The sequence below is a fragment of the Sinocyclocheilus rhinocerous genome, unplaced genomic scaffold, assembly GCF_001515625.1.
Source record: "Sinocyclocheilus rhinocerous isolate Xijiao unplaced genomic scaffold, SAMN03320098_v1.1 scaffold166, whole genome shotgun sequence".
NCBI classification, from domain to species: Eukaryota; Metazoa; Chordata; class Actinopteri; order Cypriniformes; family Cyprinidae; genus Sinocyclocheilus; species Sinocyclocheilus rhinocerous.
In genome coordinates this window covers 1,971,698-1,995,290 of record NW_015633186.1, presented here as the reverse complement: position 1 = coordinate 1,995,290, position 23,593 = coordinate 1,971,698, and the positions used below count along the sequence as shown (strand labels likewise).

Genomic DNA, 23,593 nt, shown 5'->3' with positions numbered 1-23,593 from the left:
CAATGTCAGAGTTCCCTCTATAATATGTGAATTTTTACTGGTGGTAAAATGGACTTTAAACTGAATTTTTTTTTTCTTTAAATACAGTTTTTAAACATCATCTTTTGGCTCCCTCATTTCACTCTTTAAGCCAGATGTGGTAGTATGATTTTGCTCTTGAGATGAACATAAGTATGTTGTACAGAGCTGTCATATTGGCACAGGATGTATCCTAGTCATTTTGGTTGACATGACCTTTGTGATATGTGATAATTAGATGGTGTGAACTGGGAAAGTACTTTCAGTGAACTCATGCATTATATAAAAATATGCATTATATAAAAATATAGTTGTTTAATAATTTAAAATGTAAAAATAAGCAGAAACATTAGACAATTTGCCTTTTAAGAGTGTATATGCATATATGTCAACGTCAGTCGTGATATCAAAACGATTAATATGAAAAATGTTTAAATGTGCCCCTATGATGGCCAGAAATGCAGTCTTGTTAGGCAGCTCACAAGCTTTTAAAACGCAGCCACCGTCAGTGCGTAGTATTGCTCTTTTCCCTCACAGGCGGTGCATCCATCCTGTATTTTATCACTTCTGTTTTGTTTCTGTTTTCTGTCTCTTCCTCAGGTTTTATGCCAAATGGGGAAGCGGGTGTGCTATAGGTGTGGTCGTAAAAATATTTGTATAAATAATAAAACCACAGCCTACTGCTTTTCCACGAATTGCTTTCGGTTTCCAGAATATGATGGCCAAATGTGGGCGGTCCCTTCTCGTCGCTGTGGGGCGGGGCGCAGGCCGGCGACCAATCAGAGCTCGAGCTGCGCATGATAACTCAGCTGTGCGGTGAGTCATCTGACAGCTGCTGCTCTGGAATAGATGCACTTGTTGAATCAGGTCCCATTCAGCCGGGGGGCACAGGTTGTGTGCTAAGTCATTTGAAATCTTTGACGGATCCCTTGTAAATGAAAACACACTAAAGAAGCGACTGCGCTAGATCGATTTTATAACCTCACATCACCGCGAGCTGCATTGCCAGGTGAGTTTCGTTTTGGATCAGACTTTAACACACAATACGGTGCAACAATAGAGCTTTTGTGCACCTGTCTTCCTTTTCACAAACCTACAGTAAGCGTGTGAACAGTGCTATTAAATCACACATGGGTTTTGTACAATGTTATAGTGAAGGGCAGTGACGAACAGAATCAGCATTGTTAGATGAATGGCTTGATTAGCAGAGCAGAAGAATCAAAGATCAGTTCTCTTTTATCGTATATGTCAGTGATGTTTCCCATCATACCCATAACTAACTGTTTAAATGTCAGTTAAAAGAAAAATGTCAAGTCAAGTCACCTTTATTTATATAGCGCTTTTAACAATACAGATTGTGTCAAAGCAACTGTACCGCATTAATTAGGAAAATAGTGTGTCAATAATGCAAAGTGACAATTGTGGCAGTTGTGTGTAAATGTGTTTTAATATAGCACAGCAATTGCACATTTTAACTCCATACACTTTAAAAATATTTTCCAAATTGTAAACAGATTATTGGAGTGTTTTTTTTTCTACTTAAATATTTCACGTTTAATTAATTTTTTTGCAATTGTTTGTAAAAATTTACTAGCAATTTCTAAGTGAAAATTGTTTCTACACCAACTTGTGACTGTTTGCAGATCAAAAAATGTTATTGTCACTGTCATATACACAAATGTGCTGTAGTGAAAAATGTGTAGAGAATTGCTATTTTTGTGACTGATAATGCTAATTATTATTTTTACATTTTTGTGTTCCATAACCATATGCCATATAAAGAGGATTTTTGATAGTTTTTTTCTGCTTTTAATAATAGAATACATAAAAAAAAAAAAGTAATAATGGATTAATTGCTTAATTCATACAAATATATTGAGACAATACAAACAAACTGGATTGTAAATCATAAGATTAGCAGAAAAATAATAGCATGAATGTTATTATTAACATTCATGCTATTATTTTTCTGCTAATCTAAATTTACTTTTATTTTTTTTCTTTGCATTTCATTTATTTAGGTGCTTTGCACTTAGTGTATTTATTAATCATTCCAATACTGATTATCTGAGTTTGTGGTCCATATTTGCAGTCATGACAGTAGAACATAATATATCTACACCCTTAAAAATAAAGCGATGCCATAGAAGAACCATTTTTGCTTCCACAAAGAACCATTCAGTCAAAGGTTCTTTAAAGAACCATCTCTTTCTTACCTTAAGGTTCTTCAGATGTTAAAGGTTCTTTATGGAACCATTTAGACAAAAAAGTTTCTTCTATTGCATCGTGAAGCACCTTTATTTTTAAGAGTGTATTCAATATTCTCCCTATGCACAGTACACATAATAATAATATACATAATGCACAATACAACTTGCAGTTGCAGTATGCAGTTACTGTGGACACTCACATTAGTGTTCCACAGTTTAATAATGTATTTAGTAAAGGAGGTGGCAGCAAGCCGCCCACGTTGTGGTCTGTTTTGTGCCAAGCTTTATGTGTGAAAATGTCACGCTGCCAAGAAGGGACAATCCCGCATGTTGCACAGATGACTACACCATTGCAGAAATAAAAGCAAGAGTTCAGTGTTTATGGTTCTGGAGATGTTTTGTGTACATCTTGCTCCACTTGTGGCAAAGCTGCTAGTCATTTTTAGACTACTATCAAGTGACACCCTGTCACTTAACGCCACCTTTGGCATGGGAAATTGCACTCTGGGTTGTGCAGGTCGTGTTATTCTAGGGTCACAGGCTGGGTGTGGTGTGTGCCAGCTGTTGCACGGCCAGCTGTAGATGCATCCCTTCTCCAACATGTGGTTAATGGTTTAAAACACCCTGTTAGTCACACATGTAATGCAATTAAAATGCATCTCTGAATGACGCTTGCAGTACAGTAGGTGCAAGACTCAGACCTGTGGATCTAGTAATGGAAACTGCTGATAAGTGAATGGCTGCAGGTTCCTGAGCTCTGTTTTTTTTTTTTTGTCTGTGTGTTGTGTCAGCAGGACAGGTGTTTTGATGTCTGCACAGCGATTGTCTCTCTGGTCATGTGTGCGTACTGCCCTGAGCTGCGGGGCTCTCATGCTGGCTTCTCTGCCAGACTTCACCACAGGTATGACTATTTCCTTTCAGCAACCCACATCTTCCTCTTCCAGATACCCAGCCGCTAGCTTCCTCTCAAAGCTGCTAGTAAAGATTGTAAACTTATCATTTTGGCAGTAATCACTTATGAAACTTTGTACAGGCACTTGTAGGCCAATCTATCTTGTTCAATCGCTTAATTTATTCAAAAATGCATTAAAAATGCAATTACAATGTCTTGAATACGTGTATTTTACAGTGAATTTGGATATTTTTGGGAGGTTCGAAATGTAAACCCTTCCTGATCATAATGAAGAAAATAAGATTCATTAAAAAAAAATGGAAAAGTTATTAAAATGGCTTTAATTTAAAAAAAAAATGATTAAACAGATAATCATATGAATTATAAATAGCTATAGTAATATTATTATAACTATTCATAATTATTAGAACAACTAATATGTAATATACAATATTTGTTTTCATAATTTCATAATTAGTTTGTCAAAAAATGTTTAATTTGAAAATTATTTTAACAAAATTGCTTCACTACTTAAAACTGTTCTAGACGTTATGTGCAAAAAATGTCATCATAATGAAGAAAAAGATGAATAATTACAAGTTATTGTGAAGAAAGCATGAATTATTATTAATATTATTATTTAGAATTTTATAATATAATAATACTTATCAACTATGAATACAATTATTATTACTTTCACTACTTTCTTTGCTAATACTTTTTAAAGTCATTTGGTACAACCAACATGCAGAAAAAATCAAAACGGGAAGTATAAAAGTTTTCAAAACCATTCGAAACCAACACAATACAAAGACTACATGTAGAAGTTGAATTTTATCTTATCAAGGTCATTCCTATTTTATCTTTCTGATTTCAAGGCAAGAACTGCTCCCACCCGTTCGTACCCGAGCATGGAGGTTTCCGCTGTGAACCCTCTCCCTGTCGTGGTTTCCCTCAAAAGAGCATCATTAGCTTTTTCTGCGAGCCCGGCTACATTCTGCCCAAACGCCACCATCGGTCAAAGTGTCAGCATGGGGAATGGCGTCCCGCAGTGCCCATCTGCATGCCCCAACCAGGTAAGAGAAAAGAAAAAATTGGGTTTGCATTTTGAATACTTGATACAACCACCGCAATCCAGCCATTTACCGTCTTTCGAAGTAATAGACTGATGTGAAAGCCTGGAAGTGGCGTATGCAGGCTTTCCATCTTGCATCAGACGTCCAATAGTTCTGCATTCTGAATGAAGAAAATGTGTTGGAGGAAGACATTGCAAAAGCAGAACCATTAATATAAATGACCTAAATAAGCTCCAGGCACCGGTAGTGAAGTAAACTCCTAACCTAAGGAGGGGGAAAAACCATGATGCTTGTCTGAGCTGAAACATGTCTTGAGAGGAAACCAACAGCTTGAGCAGGAAGTTAGCAAAGTCACCAAACTAACCAGTACTACTTTTTTCTGTGATGCACGTAAAGCCTTCGGAAAACGTTCGCGTTATAGAATCCGAATCAAAGGATGTAAACCTCGCTCAACCGCTTATTCCAAAAGCCTGGCATCCGGCCTTGATTTGTACGTCAAGCTCTTTGACGGATGCCTTTAAATGGTTTGTGTGTGTGTGTTGTTTTTTTTTTAACAGAGGGTCATGCTGAACAAAAAGAAAACATAGTCAACTCTATCCCAAGCGTGGCTACGACTGCTATTGGTGTGTCCATCTTCCTTCTCACCACAACAGCCTGTTTGGTCATCAAATCCCATCTATTCTCCTGTCGAACGCAACGGTATGAACTATAAAAAAAAACACAATTGAAATGCACATGGTTACACAACTTTTCAAAAGTTTGGGGTCAATACTACATCAAAGTACTATTATTCCAGCGAGGACGCATTAAATGGATCAAAAGTGACAGTGAAGACATTTACAATGTTACTATTTCTATTTCAAATAAATGCTGTTCTTTTGAACTCCTCTAATCATCAAAGAATCCTGAAAAAATGGTTTCCACAAAAATAAGCAGCGCAAGTCTTTTCAGCATTCATAAGAAATGTTTCTTGAGCACCAAAACAGCATATCAGAATGATTTCTGAAGGGTCATGTGACACTGAAGACTATCGAAGCTCATTTCCGCCACAGTTTATATCTCACAATTGTGACTTTTTTTTTTATTGGGATTGCAAGATATAAACTCACAATTGTGAGATATAAACTCAGAAATGCAAAATTTAAACTCAAAATTCTGAGATGAAAAGTCTAAATTGTGAGATATAAATTCGTAATTGCAAGAAAAAAGTAATTACCAATTTTTTCTTTTTTTTGATCCATGATCCATGGCAGAAAGAAGCTTGAATTTTTTTTCCTTGCTATTGCAAATTTATATTTCACAATTATGATTTTTTCCCCCCCTCTCAGAATTGCAAGATGTAAATAAAAAAATTGCAACTACCTTTTTTTTCCTTGGAAGAAATAAGCTTCCATAGAAGATGGGAATAATGGCTGTTAAAAATGTAGCTAATAAATTCCATTTTAAAATATATTCAAATAGAAAACATTCATTTTCAATTGCAATAATGTTTCAAAATATTACTGTTTTCGCTGATTTTTGAGCAAACAATGAGCTTGATGAGCATAAGAGACTTCTTTACAAAACATACTTCCTTCAAAACCCACCCCAAACATTTGAATGGCAGCATATATCAGCATGACACTAACTGTTGTCTTTCTCATCAGGCGTTCCTCGGATCAGTTGGACCTTGTTGTAGATGGCTTACCTGTAGCTCTTCCCACGTACGAGGAGGCAATCTACAGCAGTTGGGGCCAACGACTCCCGCCATTCCGTGGACCCACTCAGCTCCTGCTGACCCAGGATGGATCAGGACACAGTCCGCTGACTTCGCTCATGTGCCCCGATTCGAATCACTGCACCGACACAGCCAATCAGAGCACAGAGACTCCACCGCCTCCTTACGAAGAGGTCCAATCACGATCCAGAGACACTGAGAACGACAGTGGCGAGCGGGCTTTGCAAAGTGCACTTTCTGTTGATAAAAACAACTAATTACTGGACGTTAATGAACTCACCCTTAGCTTTTTGATTGTTCGTTTTCTTGCACAGGAGTCCTTGTGACTTTTCTTTCTGCCTTTGATTGTGGATTAATCCTTCTTTGGCTTAAATACCAGTGAAGAACTGGTGTAGATGTTTCGCAATGACCTTATTGGTCAGATACGTTTTGTTTTGCTGGGCAACGTGCTGCAATATTATGTCAATGTTTTCACTGACCAGCTGGAGACGTGGCTACCGTCTCCCCTCCGTGAGGGGAAACAAGGTGTTTTAAGGGGACTTTTATGATTACTGAATGACTTTTATTTAATGATGTAGGTATTGCAGTCATTCCTGTAAGAATGAAATGCGGTGTAGTTACATTTTCAGAGTTATGATTTAAGATTGGCATGGAAAGAATATGATTTCACCTCATTCAGTGTTTCTCAGAGCATTTAGATTGACTGAATGTAATAGCTGGATTGGGATTGTGCCTGTTGACTGATGGATGTAGTATATATGATTTTATTTTAATTCCTTCCACCTGAACAGATTTATCTATTGTTAAATATTGCGTTAACATACAGAACAGGGGAACAGACTTGAAGTATGCTTGCTGAATGGGCTTTGAATGTTTTGTGTGGTATTGTTTGTTAATCATTTTATGATATGTAACATTTACATCATATCTTGTATATAATTCTGCACAAATAGTATATGTAAAAGTAATAATAATACATTTTTAACTTTATGAATGGCATGTTTGCTATTAAAAAGGATTTAAAATCTTTATATGGTTTGTGAGTGGTTTAACATATTTATTAAGAGACATTCTATTATAACACATTCTGAGGTTATAATATCCGATAAAACTCGCTAAAACTAACATTTCCAGTGGTTTACGTGTAATGGTGTGGTTGACAACAGCTCTAATACAGTGTTCAAGCTTGTTAACAGTTGTTTTCAATCTATTTTGAGCAAAAAGATCAATGGTGGATTAAAAGACTCATAAGAGGATATCATGGGAAATGTTATATTGAAACAGAAAGTAACTGAGAGAGGCCTACACACTTACATTTGACCTACATAAAGCCTCTTTGAATGTAATGCTAATCTGGTTTCCTGATTCTGCACTAAAGGATGGCAAATCTTCAAATGAGTTAAATATAGTAAAACCAGCTAGCTAGCTGGTTCAATTATTACAATCTGGAGCAACCTAAGGTGAAACTTATTCTTGCCCAATTGTTTATAGAACATTCTGCTAATATTTGGCGACTTTAGTACTCTGTCTGATAAGAAAAAAAGTGTAACCGTTTTACCTTGTAGACTAGAGACTTGGCAGCAGGCCTCATCGCCATCTCAAGGTCAAACGCAGTACTGCACACACGTGCAAGGGAAAGTTTTGTTTATTATTAATCATTAAAGATTGTTGGAAATGAATATAGTATGCTCTTTACTAAATAAGCAAAATAACACAGCAATCTTTTATGTATTAACCACATGGTTTATAACAGACCAATTTTGACGTTGAAAAGTTCTGCATGGAAAGCGTTGGATAATGTCTATTACTATTGTTCATAATTCAGATTTCCTATTAGATTGGAGATTGACACAAACTATGCTTGATTGCACTATGCTTTTTAATTTATGTAAAAATGTAGGCATATTTGTCGGTTGCACAGCAACTCGCTCACTAGTGCGTTTTTAAAACGCTGCGTCAGGTTAAAATACGCTTTAAAAACAAAACAAAAAATGGTCTCGAGATCTTGCATTCTTCCCGCTGCTAGGTCTGGTGTTTTTGAATGCATAAACGCGTTCTGTGTGAACGGTTCCTTACAAAACATGTTCTATTTAAACAAATTTTATTCAATTAATATTGAGTTGCGTGGCAAAACGTGAAAACAATGTGTGGAAAACAAGGAAAGCTTTTGATTATTCAATGAGGAAATGTGCTTGTGGATGTTTTGAAGTTTGTACATAAAAAAAAGAAAGCACACAACACTTTTGGAATGCATTTAAAAGGTTTTATTTCTTTATCAGTCAATACAAGGTGTACTTACATTGGAAATAAATGATGCAAAAATACACAAAGTGATATACACAAAAGTCTAAGATATCTGAAGAACTGTTATCCATATGAGAAAGACATATGTCTTATTGGACACCATTTGAATAAGGCCCCTTGAGTCATGTCTGTACTAGCTACAGAAATCAAGGGAATATATTCGATTCACAGTCAAATGGAAAATAAAAAAGCCTTTGCTGCATAAAAGATGATCTAGAAACATCAACAAACGACAAAACCAAAGACGATCGCTTGCTGCAAACGCTTTCAACCAACTGATTAGCACATTTGTCGTGTTAGCATCTCATCTTAGGATTCAAAAAGACATCAGACAAGGTTTTCGGTCAATACGACTGCAGCGTCAACACCATAGCCTCTTTGAAAACCATTACAGATCATATTGGAAGTGACACAAGAACAGAAAACAGTAATATTTGTAGTTCAACACCAAAGACACATAAGTATAGATTCACTTACAAGTTGTAATTGCAAAAGTATTATAAAATGCTTTATAAAAAGATGATCACCAATACAGTATTTGTTGCATTTGTCAGCTATGGCCTCAGTGAATAATCTATGAACTCAAAAGCATGATCACATCCACTCAAAGTCAGCCCTTCACCGCTCTAACCCATGATTCTAGACAGAACTGCTGTAAGAAATCCTCTCGTCAAGCTTCTTTCTGATAAACTTACAGTCAAGTGAGGTTATGCTTGAAGTTATGAGATTATAGGTTTAGATTAAGGCTACAAGTGGTAGAACAACATGTTAACACTATTTCTAACATATCCTGACCAGTATATCTTCCATTTCGAACCTACTTTGACCGCCTTTGTGCTTTGGACGAATTCGGACTGAGCGGCAGAAAACGAGGGGAGATCAGAGCACCATTATTTTTTTTTTAGAAATGTCGCAATCTACTGAATGACAAATCGGTTGAGAACTCATTACCAATCACTATATTATACTAATTCTACTAACTAAAGTCTATTTTCACTACTCTTGGTTATAATATTTGGGCAAAAACAAATTAAAATAATAATAATAATAAAAAAGAAAAATAGTTGACATATTGACATATGTAATGGACAGAGTGTCTAGGCCAACTGTCCTCCTGTGTTTTGTGCGTAAAAGGTCACTCTCTGAAATACATGTTACGTTGATACATGCGGAGCGTGAAGAGGGTTATTCATAACTCTCTTTGTTAACGGTCACTGTAATCGCTGATGACTCGTCCACATTGTTTTTTCTTCAAGTAAGGGATGCCATTGTTTCAGCAATGGGTCTCTTTAAGTCAGGCGGGCGCGACAGGAAGGTGTCCCTCATGAGAGCTGTTAATGATAAAATAAAGTTAATGAGTTAGCTTTTATAAATTAATCTTATATTCAACAGGACAGGACCGTTTAAAATAAGCAGCGTACCTGCTGTATCGCACAATGCCTGCGCTCCGCCCAGCAGCGGGTCCCTGTCGGTCAAGAGCTGACTTCGCTTTTGAGGTGGTGGTTCAAATTCTTCCGAACCATCATCAGACAAGCTATTCTAAAAACACAAAACAAAAATCACACTCTGAAACATATTGTCTACAACAAGTGTTTTTGTGTGAATGAAGCTAAAGAAGTAAAGTTTAAAAAAAATAACAGATTTTTTAAGTCAGGCGGGCGCGACAGGAAGGTGTCCCTCATGAGAGCTGTTAATGATAAAATAAAGTTAATGAGTTAGCTTTTATAAATTAATCTTATATTCAACAGGACAGGACCGTTTAAAATAAGCAGCGTACCTGCTGTATCGCACAATGCCTGCGCTCCGCCCAGCAGCGGGTCCCTGTCGGTCAAGAGCTGACTTCGCTTTTGAGGTGGTGGTTCAAATTCTTCCGAACCATCATCAGACAAGCTATTCTAAAAACACAAAACAAAATCACACTCTGAAACATATTGTCTACAACAAGTGTTTTTGTGTGAATGAAGCTAAAGAAGTAAAGGTTAAAAAAAAAAACAGATTTCCTTACCAGTAATGTGTGGCTGAGCAGAAGCTGTTCCTCTATGGAGCCACTCATTGGTTTCTTCTCCAATTTGGCAGCCAGAACAGGAATGTCATTTTCCTCCTCGTCTTCCAAACATCTATTGTGGAGAAAGACATTAAATACGCATCTTATACACTACCGTTCAAAAGTTTGGGACTTTTATTCGTTTCTTTTTACAGAAACTACTTTTATTTAGCAAGGACGCATTAAATTGATCAAAAACGAGAGTAGAGACATGTTATAAAATAATTCTATTTCACATTAATAGAATTTATCCGTCTAAATTTTGAACTTAATATTTATAATAAAAAAAAAAAGTATCACAGTTTCCACAAAAATATTAACACAACTGTTTTCAACATTGATAATAATAAAAATTGACTTGAGCAGCAAATCAGCATATTAGAATGATTTCTGAAGGATCATGGGAAACTGAAGACTGGAGTAATGACTACTGAAAATTCAGCTTGGCATCACAGGAATAAATAACATTCAGCAATTTTAAATTGTAATAATATTTCACAATATTACCATATTTTTGATCAAATAAATTCAGCCTTAGTGAGCATAAGAGACTTCCTTTAACATTAAAAATATCCTACCAATCCCAAACTTCTGAACAATTCTGGTACATTCTACCAGATTAGACACAATCTAAATATGCTGAAATCATCATTATGATTTTTTACCGTTTCCTTGAAGTCTTGGTCAGCATATCTGACGGTACAGCCATTTCACCCTGGGGCAGGAAGGTCAACTGGAAGTCATCATCCATGGAGATATATGGAGCCAACATGTCCAAATCAAGCTCATCCATAGCCTGTCAGAGAATGAAAGTGTTAAACACCCATGACTTATCTTCTGAGATGTTTGAAAAGAAGTCTAAAAACCACTTTGAGAACTACCTCCGATTGTCCTTTCAGAGTTACGCTCTCCTCTGGTTTGAGGGCGAAGAACTTCTCCACCCCTTCCATCTCCATGGGCAGCTCTTCAGCGGGGCTCTGAAACAGACGCTTAAATGTCAGATAAACCATTCAAAACATCAAAAATACCCAAACAAAAAAACTAAACTCTCATACACACCGCAGCGGGTGGAGATTTGGTGGGCCTGTCGAATATTGGAGAAAGGAGCCGACGGAGTTCAGGCGTACAGAAGTCCTGAGGGCATTCTGGGACAGTGTTGGGACTAGATGGACGGCAGAAGGACAACTCCACACCGTCTGTGAATAATATAAAGCACTATTAGGATGACATTACAATTGTGCAAAAATGCTCAACCAAATCGATTTTAAGACCAACAGCAAACATTCAAATTCTGTAGAAAAGCATGATTTTAAGCACCTGTTAGGGAAATGACAGCGTCTCCAGAATGAGGTGCCAGCTGCAGTAAGTCCTCTGGGTTCTCCTTCATCTGGAGGAAGAGTTTCGCAGTGCTGCTCTCCTCCTCCATATCTGAGTCCTCCTCCTCCTCCTCCAGCACGCTCAGCTTCTCAGCTCTGGGCTTTGGTTTCTCACAGGTCTGTTCTAATGAGAACACAACATCCGCCTCTTCTACACCACTGCCAGAGAGAGGGAGAAACATCATTCACACCTGGGTTATTTTTGTCAACTGAAACCATTAAAAAACATTTGTTTAGTAGAATATGAAAATTAGAAATGTTGCCTTGGGGACTAATTGAAAGAAAATTATTTTAAGTTACTAAAATGAAAAAATAAACACTTCACAAACATTGAATTCTTCTACAAACATATTAAAAATAAAATATTAATTAAAAAAACTATAATAGTATATAAGCAATGAAATGCCATGATCTACTATACAATAGGGCACATGACACGGATGTTACAGCAGGTCTGACTGAGGTACCTGAGGATAAAGTTGAGGCAGACCACAGCCTTGGGTTGAGAGGTCCTGCTGTTGTAGAGGACAGTGGCTTGAGTCTCAGTCCAGACAAATCCTCCATTCTTAGCCAGGAAGCGGTAATGGCTGGTGCACACCTGGCCCTTGGAGAACACTGCAAGTGCAAAGGAAAATATAAGGAAGGCGTTTAGCAGTGGTCATCTTTATTGTTGACATTGTCATTTTCAACAAATGAAGTTGATCACTGGGTGGGTTATGGTTAAGACTGAATGTATTATGAAAAAAAGATGAACTTAAACTTACAGATGTGTAAACTCCTGGTCACATGATCAAAATCAAGGGCGTGATAAAACTCATAGGCAGACTGGCCAATCAGATCATCGGGTTGGTATCCAATGAGCTCAGTGACTCTGTAAACACAGAAAGTGGTCAATAAATATTTAAAGTCTCCTAACTTTATTACTTATTTTAATACAATTTATTATAGTGATGCACCAAAATAATTTGTTACTGAAATCAAAGAGAAAGCTTTCATTTAGCAAAAAACGTGTGGTACAGATTTGATATATTGCTACTCTTGCACCACTTTGCATCATTAATTTATTCCACAAATGTTATTGCAGACATTTTCATAAGAGCAGCTAGTCAGCAATTATAACAATTTAAACTTCAGTAAGTTCAGCAGCAGTTCAGTAAGTGAGTCAGAAACTGATTCAGCAAGTGTTCTGACTGATTCAGGGAGAATTTATCACTGATTTCATTTCCTTTGCCATGCAGCTGAAGGTTCAACGGCAATGAAGGAAACACTATTTTTAGTTCATATGAATTTGCATCCATTTAAAAAGCTGTTTATGGACATCTCCAGCTTAAAATGTGATTGTTGTGTCTGATCCCAACACTGAGATACTATAAATATACTGTGCCCTAAGTGCAAGCCAAGAGAAAAACACAGGAAACCCGAGTCACATGCTTTCTCACACCATGAATGAAATCTGTCTTCAGCTGTCACACGTACGCATTTCAAAAACATCCAGTGAGAATAAATCATCAGCAGCTACAAGGCTCATTTAGGTTTGCAGATTGAGTGAGTAACGTTAGATTCACTTTTACATGTGTGGGTAGAAACCATGAGTAGGAAGGCGAATTTGGACGCTGTATATTGCTGCTTCAAAGAGGTGAACCGAGTGCACTCCTACACAGAGAAACTCAGCTGACCCGCTGCAGTTATCAGACACTGCACTGTCATGAGATTTATTTGATCTTTTACGACCTTGAGTGTGTGTTGTGTACTTCTAAGAAAACAAGCATGTATTATTGCATTTATATGCATCTTACTGTCCGTCACATTGTGTGAAACTCAAATCCATGTTATGGCGTGTGAGGAAAGTGTTGCTGTCTAGTGGGAATTCAATGCTGGAGGGGTGAGGAATGGGTTCGCACAGCAAAGTCAGGAAGCTGCCAGCAGGGGGTGCATTCTCACTATCTCCGCTGAACGTCTGCATGTGTCCTGTGCAATGAAGGACCTGGGAGAAGAAATGGACAAATGCTTTAATGGAATTTTTATTAGAAAATAACAAAACTATAAAGTAATTCCAAACTGTACTTTGGATAAATATACAATGCAGTTTAGAAGTTGCATAAAAGTGTGATTTTATTTTTATTTTATTCAGCAAGGATGCATTAAATTGATAAAAAATGACAGTAAAGACATTTATTATGTTACAAAAAGTTCTATTTTAAATAAATGCTGTTCTTTTGAACTTTCTATTCATTAGAGTCCTTAATTATGTGGAAACTGTGATAAAAAATTTCAGTACAGATAATAATAATAATGTTTCTTGAGCACCAAATCAGGATATTAGACTGATTTCTGAAGGATCATGTGACACTGAAGACTAGAGTAAATTATAATTACAATAGTTACTTTAAATTGTAATAATAATGTTTCACAATATTACGGGTTTTCCTATATATGAGTTCAGACAGTTTACATCCTAATCAAAGTTTCACACTGTTTGTTCATTTCTCAACAAAAAACAGGTGACCAAGATGAAAGCACAATATTGTGTAACATGACGTGCGAAGCAAGCAGTCAAGCTGGACCAGTGCCCGAGTCCTGGCTTGGCACTGAATGTAGCTGGATGTCTGTCTTCACTGCACTGCACTCATGGGACTTGACCCCATAGCTCAACAAAGAGTCTTGATGTGAAGCGGTAATGCTGATACTGTCCTACATACCCCTCGGAGCAATCTACACCCGCTAAAGATGAGCTAACAGGTGCTGCGTGTGAAAATAGCTAAAGGAAGTTCAACACCAGTATTGATTAAACCTAGTCACGCCATTAAATGTTTTATGAAAACAAAACTAAAAAGCAGTGCACGTTGACACAATGGCACTTCTAGGAGTTTGAATGTGGCTTGGGTCATTTACGCACCCTTTCTTTCTATAGTTTCCTGTCTAAAACACATTTAATAGTCCATAAATAATAATAATAAAAAAGTTATTTTTACATAATATTCACAGTTTGTGTACCTTCCAGGTTGCAGACTTGATATTAACTGTTCTTCCTGTGTGGGTGAGTATGCTCTTCATCCGAAGAAAAAAATTATGTTCGGTCGACTTCTCTGTCTTTTTCTTTGAAACGCCTGAATATGAAAAACAATTCTCCTTGTCAGTCCCACACACGGCACATGAGACTTCAAAAAAATTCAATACACAGTACGTCACTGCATAGCAGCTAAATTCTAGCGAAATTATCCTTTGGCCTAGAAATTTTTTATTACCAGGTCTTGTGGCAATGATATCTCGTAATTCTTCTTGGTCACAGGGATGAACAAATTCATACACATTCTGTCCAAGCAGCTCCAGCTGTACAAAACCACATGAGAAAAAATCAGCAATTTAAAAACAATGACAATAGAGACAGTATTTAAAAAAAAAATTACAATTATTTATTTAGCACATGAATTTATACAAAATGTCATACATATGACCAACTTTTCTTTGCATTTATTTTTTCACATTTACGGCATACTTAAAAACATTGTTTGGAATATGCATTGCACTGATGCACAGGAATAAAATCAGCTGAACATATTTCAGCATGAATAGATTAACTCTATAAATGCAACTCATTTAATGTAGGTCATGTATACGATTTCATGGTTACGTATGTGTGCATCGTGTCTTTTGCATGAATTATTATTGACTTATTGATAAATTATGCTCCATACAAATCTGTTGGATTTCTGTACTGATTTCTTTCATTCATCATTCATTATTTAATGCTAACCTACAAGAAACATTGTAATTCCCTCCTGGCAGAACACAGCAAAACAACACATTAGACTGCATGTGTTCCCCCAGGAACAGACCTATTCTAAGGGGTCTGGTCACACACGTAACGTGAACATTGTGCCTCACACCACAGCAGAGGAATCCAAAGTGGCACTATTCCGGGGCCACAAGCTGCTAGACTGCAGCCAACATGTTTGAAATTCTCAACTTGGTGAAATTCACACTGTTTTGGTTTCATGTAGTACTTCAATATGTAGGGGTGGCACTTACCTGTGTTATGCCGATGTATTTGCTGACACTCTCTGAGAGGAAGACCATGTCCCCTTCCTCAGTCATCACCAGAATAAAGCCAGCCAGTGCCTGCTGATAAAAGGCATCAGTGGGATTCTCAGTTTCTTCAGTCGGTGTTTTGGTTGGCCCTGCTAGATGTGACAAGAATTAAATATTAACATTAGTAAATATTAGCCAAAGAATATTATATAAGCCATGCCCCTATATAAGCTGTACACACTATCATTCAAAGGTTTGGGGTCAGTAAGATTTTTAACACTTTCATTCAGCAAGGATTTGCTCCAAAATACTGCAAACATCCCTCAACCTAACTATGAATGATTATATTTAGTTGCACTTATAACATTTTGTTTTCTGCCTGCTGTCCACAACCCTATTAACACAGACCTGTGACCCATTTTAGGTTTCTACCAACCAAGGACCACTGCTAGACCTCATACAGCTCGATTTCAGCAGAACCCACCTGATTGGATCAAGCGGTTCATGCGCAGATAGCTGAGCGTCACCCTCATGATGGCAGCTTTGTCCAGGTGGGAGGCGATACGTCGTGGAAGGGGTAATGAATGGGCCAGCTCGTAAAACACTTCAGTCTCCTGACTCCTCCTACAGCGTGCTGCATCACGTGAACGCACCTTCCGCTGCTCCAAACTGGGCCTAAATAAGGAAAAAACAAGAAAAACAAACTTATTTAAAATGAACTCTGAATATCCAATCCTTAAACAGGAAGATAAAGAAGAAAATCAAGTTTTTGCAATGTAATTTCTTAGCATAAAGCTTTTTAAATTTGCAGTTTCCACCGTTTTTCTTCATCCAAAAATTAGCACAACAACAGAAAAAACATTCCATTCTCTCCAACTCTTACATCTTGTTCTCTGTTCCTCCTCAATAAAACTGTCCCAGCTGTAATTGGTGTGTTCTGGTGCTCTGTGTACCCTAGTCTCGCCAAAAAGTGAGTCCCAGATAAACTTTTCAAAATGAAGGGAGGAAAGCCCTCACTCTGTGCCTTTCACTCTCGCTCCCCTCCTCCACTGGCCTTAAGTATGTAGAAAAGGCTGTCCCACAGCCCTCCCCCATGCTTCCTATCTGACAGAGACCCTCCCAGCCCTCGGTCTCTGACCTCCTTTTTGCTTTGAACAGGACTGAACTCTGCCGACCCTGACATTCCAAAATGACACATCAAACAGTTGCCAAACTGTCAGCGCATACTTTTTTTTTGGCATAATAGACAAACAATTCCTTCATAAATATATACAGTATATATATAACATATTGGTGATTAGTTTCTTCTTTAATGATTCTTTGATTAATAGAAAGTTCAAAAGAACAGCATTTATTTGGAATAGAAATCTTAATATAAAATATCTAAACTGCCAATTTTGATCAATTTAATGCATCCGTCCTCATTGAATAAAAGTTAAATTAATAAAAAATTAAAATGAAAAATGAATCGAAAACTAATCCATAGTCAAACATTTCCTTTAGATATACAGGTCTGGATTAACTTTCCTACTGTCAGAACATAATTAGCTCTCCTATCGGCATTGATTTATTGCGTTATTGTATTTCATGGTGCAGTAAACAGGACAGAAATGCCGTACAGCATGTCTGCACAGGTTGGGCTCCAGCCACACGGTTTCAGTCGGCACGTAGTCTGTGGTCAGTCAAGTCAGGCTCTGTACACTTTGGTAAAAAAAAAAAAAAATCAATCAACACACAGGAATAAGTCTGTATAAGGACTTGCACAGCCAGAATAAACATAAACAGTCATGTATCACTGCCCTGGATCAAAACCTCTATTTGTAAGCACATGACTCTAATTTAACAACAGGGCATAAAACCAAGACAGCAATGTTGGTTTGTGAGAAAAGGAGCATTGAAGAACAGATCCGGTAATTTGGTCAACCATAATAATTCCATTTCACAGAAATATTATGCTAACTTCAAATATAAAACTAATCAGTAAACACTCAAATGAAGGTTAAAGTCCTAAAACAGAACAATCAATGGTAATTTGCCAAAGCTAACATGTGGTTTTATACATCTATAACAAACTTTACGAGCTGTCAACATTTTGCAGGTTTTCATTTTACACATAAAACTGATTTTTTTTTTTTTTTGCAAGCAGCACCATATAGCAACAAAGGACGTCAACTAAAACAATAAAAAAAGCTTTTTGCTCTGAGTGATGAAAACTCAATTCAGATGACGATCCTTGTACAGTACATACAATCTTATCAAGATGGAAATGAGTTAAAGGGTTAGTTCACCCAAAAATGAAAATTCTGTCATTAATTACTCACCCTCATGTCGTTTCAAACCCGTAAAACCGTCGTTCATCTTCGGAACACAAATTAAGATATTTTTGATGGAATCTGAGAGCTGTCTGACCCTGCATAGACAGCAACGCAACTGAAATGTTCCCAAGTCCAGAAACGTAGCGAGGAGATCTGTAAAATAATCTTTTGAATGAAAACAACATATCCGCATGACGCAGCTGACACAGAATTGCATACGCTGTTTACGTCCAGCACATTTCAGTTGTGTTGCTGTCTATGCAGGGTCAGACAGCTCTCAGATTCCATCAAAAATATCTTAATTTGTGTTCCGAAGATAAACGAAGGTCTTACGGGTTTGAAACGACATGAGGGTGAGTAATTAATGACAGATTTTTCATTTTCATTTTTGGGTGAACTAACCTTTAACACGTTTTATGTCAGAACAAAAAACTAAATGTCATAGACAAGCTGAAGCAAGACGGAGCATCCAATTTCAAGCCCCCAGGCGACCACATCAGATTACACAATAATCCAGTCTCAGCGGGACAAACTCGTACAGAATGACCATCACTGAAACCTACCATAACCCCTTCTAAAAATACACAGAAAGAGCACATCCATCACATTTATGATGACACTGGAGACTTATTTTAGGGCTGCACGATAAATCGCATGCATTTATCATGCGCATCACATCAGTAAAGCCGGTTCTGTGATTAGTAGTAAATCTCCAGCACGTGCTTTCAGATTTGCTACACAAAGCCGTAGTTCACTGACAAGCTACGCAAACAGCTTTCATTATCGCATGCGATACATCGCTGAATAACGAACACGATATTGCGTAGCTGCGTACCCTTTTTAACAGATTTTAGGATTTGCATATTCTGTTTTATGACTTCTATTTTAAATCCTCAAATTCATCTGAGATATACCTATTTTTGACAATGAATACTTAAAGGTGCAGTAGGAGATCTTGGAAAATGCTAACTTTAGCCTTATAGCACTAAAAGCGAACGTCCAACCCTCCCTGCAATCGCCGTCCAAAGCCACGCCCCCTGAACACATGAACACACACACAGACGAGACGACCAGAGACAACATTACTACAATACATCATGTGCTATTAACCAGTGAGAAAACTTTATAGCACAGTTAGTAAAAGTACTATAATACCAGGAAGGAAGGTCAGGTTGTTGATGTTTGCCTGCCATTCTCACTCGGTCTGCACAGCGTACGTGAACGCGCTGATGACGTATCCTGTCTGCGCGAACAGGGTGCGCAGAGGTATGCAAATACATATGTTGACAGGCAGGTACGAAAGCCAATCAAAACGCTCGGTCCGGGCGTACATTATAATGTACATTATAATAATTTGTACATTATAATGTTGTGATTGCTAAATTTACTAGTAGCATTTAAAAAGACTGATTTCGGTTTTATTAGGTTTTTATTTTTTTAATTATTTTTTAAAAACAATACTGAATGTAATAAATAAATATTAATAAATATTTTACATAATATTAAACAAAATTCTATGTACGCTACAATTCTAATTTTGTGGTCGGTACGATTACTCCAGTCTTCAGTGTCTCATGATTCTTCAGAAATCATTTTAATATGCTGATTTGGTTCTTAAGAAACATTTGCTATTATCAATACTGAAAAAGGTTTAGCTGCTTAATATCTTTGTGTAAGCAACAACATTTATTTGAAATAGAAATCTTTTGTAACATTACAGATGTTTTCACTTTAATTTTTGACCAATTTAATGCATCCATGCTGAATAAAAGTATTAGTTTTTTTGCAAAACTGACCCCAATGTTTTGAATGACCATGTAACGCAGTGAAAGTGGCATCTTAAGGCCGGGACACACCAAGCCGACGGTCGGGCTAGCTTGTTTGGTGTGTTCCACTCGTCGGCTGTCGTCGGGCTCACGTCGGCGGCAGTTTGCGAATCGGCGTCGGGGCCGTCGGTGCGAGTGAGAGCTCTGATTCGATGTTCAGTTTAGCGAACGAGTCAGTGCCCGAGAATTAAAGCGAAAGTGATGAAAACAAGCACGTAAACGAAGGCGGTACAGACAGAAGGCTGTTTAAATGTTACGTGATCTTTCCCAATCATTCTAATACGTGAATGTTTTCATAACAACATGAGCCGTTTAAAATGATTAAAGTTATCAACGTTACTGATATTCAAAATGGTACGCAAGCACTGCTTTGTTTATGTTTCGTATATCTGCGTTTATCTCGTATATCTCCGTTTCGGTTTCTCCTTTTGAATGACGAATATATACTATTGATAGCTGCTGATATAGACAGTTAATTCCTCTCACGCATGCGCAGAACGCACATGTTAGTTTGCCGTCGGCTGTGTTCGAGCGCAGCTTTTTGGTCCGACGCTGCCGACGTGAGGCGACAACACCGTCAGCTTTCGTCGCCGCTAGTTCTTTGAAGTCGGATTGGTGTGTCCCGGCCTTTAATGACTTTCAAAGCAGTGCACGCTCTCTCGTGCTAAAGCTGCTGTAAATAAAATCAGGAACACTGTGTCCTTCAGCTACGTCACAACAGTCACGCCCAAACCTTGTGCTGTTTGTATGGTTAGGGATTTACTGTGAGTGTTATTATGTATTCTGGTAAAATGTCAACACCCCATATCAGTGTAGGTGGAACTGGAAGTGCAATACAACCCATCCCAGCCCGTTCAAATGAACTCCTCTGAACCTCATGGTATAAAGGAGGAATGTTCATGTCAAATGTTTTACTGATTGATATGAAGCTGGCGGTACATCAGCTTATGAAGCTGTATGACTTGTTATAGAGATTGATGCATGGCGTAAACGCCACCTTATGACTTCATGGAGTACTTTAAAAATCTCAACTTTTCCTTTAAAAGTAAAAAATTACTCATCCTTGCAAAGCAACAACAATATTAATGTGTCCATACCATGTGTCCATATGCGAAACAGTCTTTGCTTCTCATTTAGGCTGTTTCAGGAACACGGTGTTCTCTCTGCAAACTTGTGGTGGATATGTAGTGAATTTGCAGCACGTTTACTTTTTCGTCAACCCTGTGGTTTTAGTCAAGCGCATCAGACGAATGCTATGGGAAGTTTGTTTTCTATAGGACTGATTTTTTGACTCTTGCATGCTTATGCAGCTCTGGGACTCTTTCCAACTGCTCTGCTGAGACACATGCAGTACCTCTGACTGGCTGAGCGAGTGAGGGTGTATGAGAGGTTCAGCTAAGTTCGTTTGCACTGTGACAGGACGGGGAGACAATGGGGGCTCTGCCAATAGTAAGGTTGAACACAGGCAGTAGTCTCTGCTATATCAAGACAGCAGAGAACAAAATGTTCTCTGGTCTATTTACTTCATTCTGAAAGTGTGTACTTCACTTCCTTCAGATATGTGGGTTGATACAAAATACTTTTAGGAAGTTGGCATGTCTTGTGGTGTGATGTGTATTACTCATAATTTAAACAGCATTTTGATCATTCTTTTAGAACTAGTATACATAGCTTTCATGCGATTAATTGGTCTCACTTTATTTTAAGCGTCTTTAACCACTACGTACTAACATTTAAATGAAACATATTCAGAATATATTAGGTTTTTCTTCCTTTTAAAAAAATACCCGAATGTTATGTTTTTGTAATTAATTGCTGAACACATTAAGTACATTGTACCAAACAATTAATGTATTTTTGATGTACATAGTATAAATATTTTTACTTTCAAAAATATGGCCATTAAAATTATTTAAAAAAAAAAAAAAATTTAAAAGAAATGAGCAATTACAAGACCTATGACACACAATTTACTTTAAATATTCACATTGACATAAAATATGTTCATAAAATTGTTTAAAGAAGACACAATGCTCTCAAAACAAAAGTTAGTTAGTTTATTATCAAATACATTAGGCTGCAATGTCAAAAACATTAGGAACAATATGTTTTGTGTAAAAGAGGAACAACAGAAGTTCTTGTTTTGGCAAAACACAAACCTTCCATTTTAAGCCCATCTAATGAAATATGCTTTTCAAGCATTATTTCACTAATATCATATACAAGGTGAATTCAAACAATTTAGCCATTTTGATAGTGGCACAATTTTTCTGAATTCACCCTTTGTGTGTCCTTACTTCTGTAAAAGTGCTCTTTATCATATCTTATTTATCAGCCTACTGAATGTGAAAGTGTTAACCAGATTCTTAATGAAACAATCATTATAAGCAAACAGTTAATGACATGGATTACGCAAGATTATAGTCATTTAGAACGAAGGTGCCATTACAGGACTTTATCATTACTCTGACTGTGTAAACAGAACACAAGAACACGGTCTTCACTTCAAGCTGTTTTATTGACCATGTGGTCCTAAAGACCACTCGGACCTGTTTTTGTTGTTTGAAGACGTTACTGTACAAAATCATCACTCTTAAGACTTCATAGCCTATGTTTATTATTTTAAATGCTGTATTTGGTAGCTGTGTACAATAAAACCGATAGCCTATTGCCTTTACAAATAACGTTATATGTATATATAAAAAAAAAACAACAACCGCAAAACCCTCTCAAGAGCTCATTTCAAGATAGATATGAAAAAGAAAACACGGACCTATTACTATGAGCTAAACCCAAGGCTAATATAGATCAATCACCGACTGCACGCTCATGAGGCCATAGCGTAACGTTTACATACATGGACTGGAGGATCTGGTTTCCCCTTTTTATCGCTTATTATTAAACCCACACGACATAACTCATATATAAATGCTCTAGGAAAACAAACGCCTTACCTTTTCATCGCTGAGTTCACCATCTCTCTAATTAAATCACTGCAATCCGAGTTTTGAGTTTTGTAGTTGTAACGCTTGAATACACCGCAGACGGCTTGTTTATCTCTGTTCTAAAGGGGCTCTTCTTCTTCTTCTTCTTCTTTTAGGATTTAATGGCGGTTGGCAAACCAACTTAAAAGGTGCATTCCCGCCACCTACTGGAAAGGAGTATAGCCTATTGCCTTTACAAATAACGTTATATGTATATATAAAAAAAAAACAACAACCGCAAAACCCTCTCAAGAGCTCATTTCAAGATAGATATGAAAAAGAAAACACGGACCTATTACTATGAGCTAAACCCAAGGCTAATATAGATCAATCACCGACTGCACGCTCATGAGGCCATAGCGTAACGTTTACATACATGGACTGGAGGATCTGGTTTCCCCTTTTTATCGCTTATTATTAAACCCACACGACATAACTCATATATAAATGCTCTAGGAAAACAAACGCCTTACCTTTTCATCGCTGAGTTCACCATCTCTCTAATTAAATCACTGCAATCCGAGTTTTGAGTTTTGTAGTTGTAACGCTTGAATACACCGCAGACGGCTTGTTTATCTCTGTTCTAAAGGGGCTCTTCTTCTTCTTCTTCTTCTTTTAGGATTTAATGGCGGTTGGCAAACCAACTTAAAAGGTGCATTCCCGCCACCTACTGGAAAGGAGTGTGAAGCGCACAATGAATAGGAACTTTAGAAACAAGAGCTACCTATTTAACAAAAAAATAAAATCAATAAATAACCCACAAAGAGAAAAACCGGTATCCTAAATCCTATTAATCAATCCA

The 23,593-nt window shown here is 37.2% G+C and overlaps 2 protein-coding genes across 7 annotated transcripts; one reads left to right on the top strand and one right to left on the bottom strand.

Annotated features, from left to right (window-relative positions):
* The first annotated feature begins 862 nt into the window (after nt 1–862).
* On the top strand, nt 863–6,944 carry LOC107743663 (sushi domain-containing protein 6). 2 transcript variants are annotated; one of them, XM_016557020.1, is made up of 5 exons: nt 863–1,027; nt 3,023–3,129; nt 3,999–4,196; nt 4,754–4,895; nt 5,843–6,944. In XM_016557020.1, exons 2-5 carry the CDS (start codon nt 3,036–3,038, stop codon nt 6,168–6,170), a joined length of 762 nt encoding a protein of 253 aa, XP_016412506.1. In that variant the 5' UTR covers nt 863–1,027; nt 3,023–3,035; the 3' UTR covers nt 6,171–6,944. The 2 variants fall into 2 exon arrangements, with proteins under 2 accessions (XP_016412506.1, XP_016412507.1); XM_016557021.1 differs by lacking the exon at nt 863–1,027 and having other exon boundaries at nt 2,296–3,129.
* Nucleotides 6,945–8,162: 1,218 nt separating this feature from the next.
* On the bottom strand, nt 8,163–23,389 carry hif1al (hypoxia inducible factor 1 subunit alpha, like). 5 transcript variants are annotated; one of them, XM_016557016.1, is made up of 16 exons: nt 22,762–22,886; nt 17,286–17,367; nt 16,151–16,341; nt 15,667–15,818; nt 14,883–14,967; nt 14,632–14,744; nt 13,434–13,621; nt 12,402–12,508; nt 12,105–12,252; nt 11,579–11,796; nt 11,321–11,457; nt 11,143–11,238; nt 10,927–11,057; nt 10,223–10,334; nt 9,995–10,112; nt 8,163–9,548 (listed from the first exon to the last, which is right to left on the bottom strand). In XM_016557016.1, exons 2-16 carry the CDS (start codon nt 17,288–17,290, stop codon nt 9,469–9,471), a joined length of 1,881 nt encoding a protein of 626 aa, XP_016412502.1. In that variant the 5' UTR covers nt 17,291–17,367; nt 22,762–22,886; the 3' UTR covers nt 8,163–9,468. The 5 variants fall into 5 exon arrangements, with proteins under 5 accessions (XP_016412502.1, XP_016412500.1, XP_016412499.1 ...); XM_016557014.1 differs by lacking the exons at nt 17,286–17,367; nt 22,762–22,886 and adding an exon at nt 23,265–23,389; XM_016557013.1 differs by lacking the exon at nt 17,286–17,367.
* Between the last annotated feature and the right edge of the window lie 204 nt (nt 23,390–23,593).

What these genes read in the sequence shown, in the direction of transcription:
- LOC107743663 (XM_016557020.1), top strand. Translation starts at nt 3,036, where the DNA reads ATGTCTGCACAGCGATTGTCTCTCTGGTCATGTGTGCGTACTGCCCTG. An exon ending in CATCTGCATGCCCCAACCAG is followed by an intron (nt 4,197 to 4,753) that starts GTAAGAGAAAAG and finishes TTTTTTTAACAG; the next exon opens with AGGGTCATGCTGAACAAAAA. An exon ending in TTCTCCTGTCGAACGCAACG is followed by an intron (nt 4,896 to 5,842) that starts GTATGAACTATA and finishes CTTTCTCATCAG; the next exon opens with GCGTTCCTCGGATCAGTTGG.
- hif1al (XM_016557014.1), bottom strand. Translation starts at nt 23,287, where the DNA reads ATGGTGAACTCAGCGATGAAAAG. An exon ending in AATACATCGGCATAACACAG is followed by an intron (nt 14,968 to 15,666) that starts GTAAGTGCCACC and finishes GGTTTTGTACAG; the next exon opens with CTGGAGCTGCTTGGACAGAA. An exon ending in TTCACACAATGTGACGGACA is followed by an intron (nt 12,509 to 13,433) that starts GTAAGATGCATA and finishes CTGTGTTTACAG; the next exon opens with AGTCACTGAGCTCATTGGAT.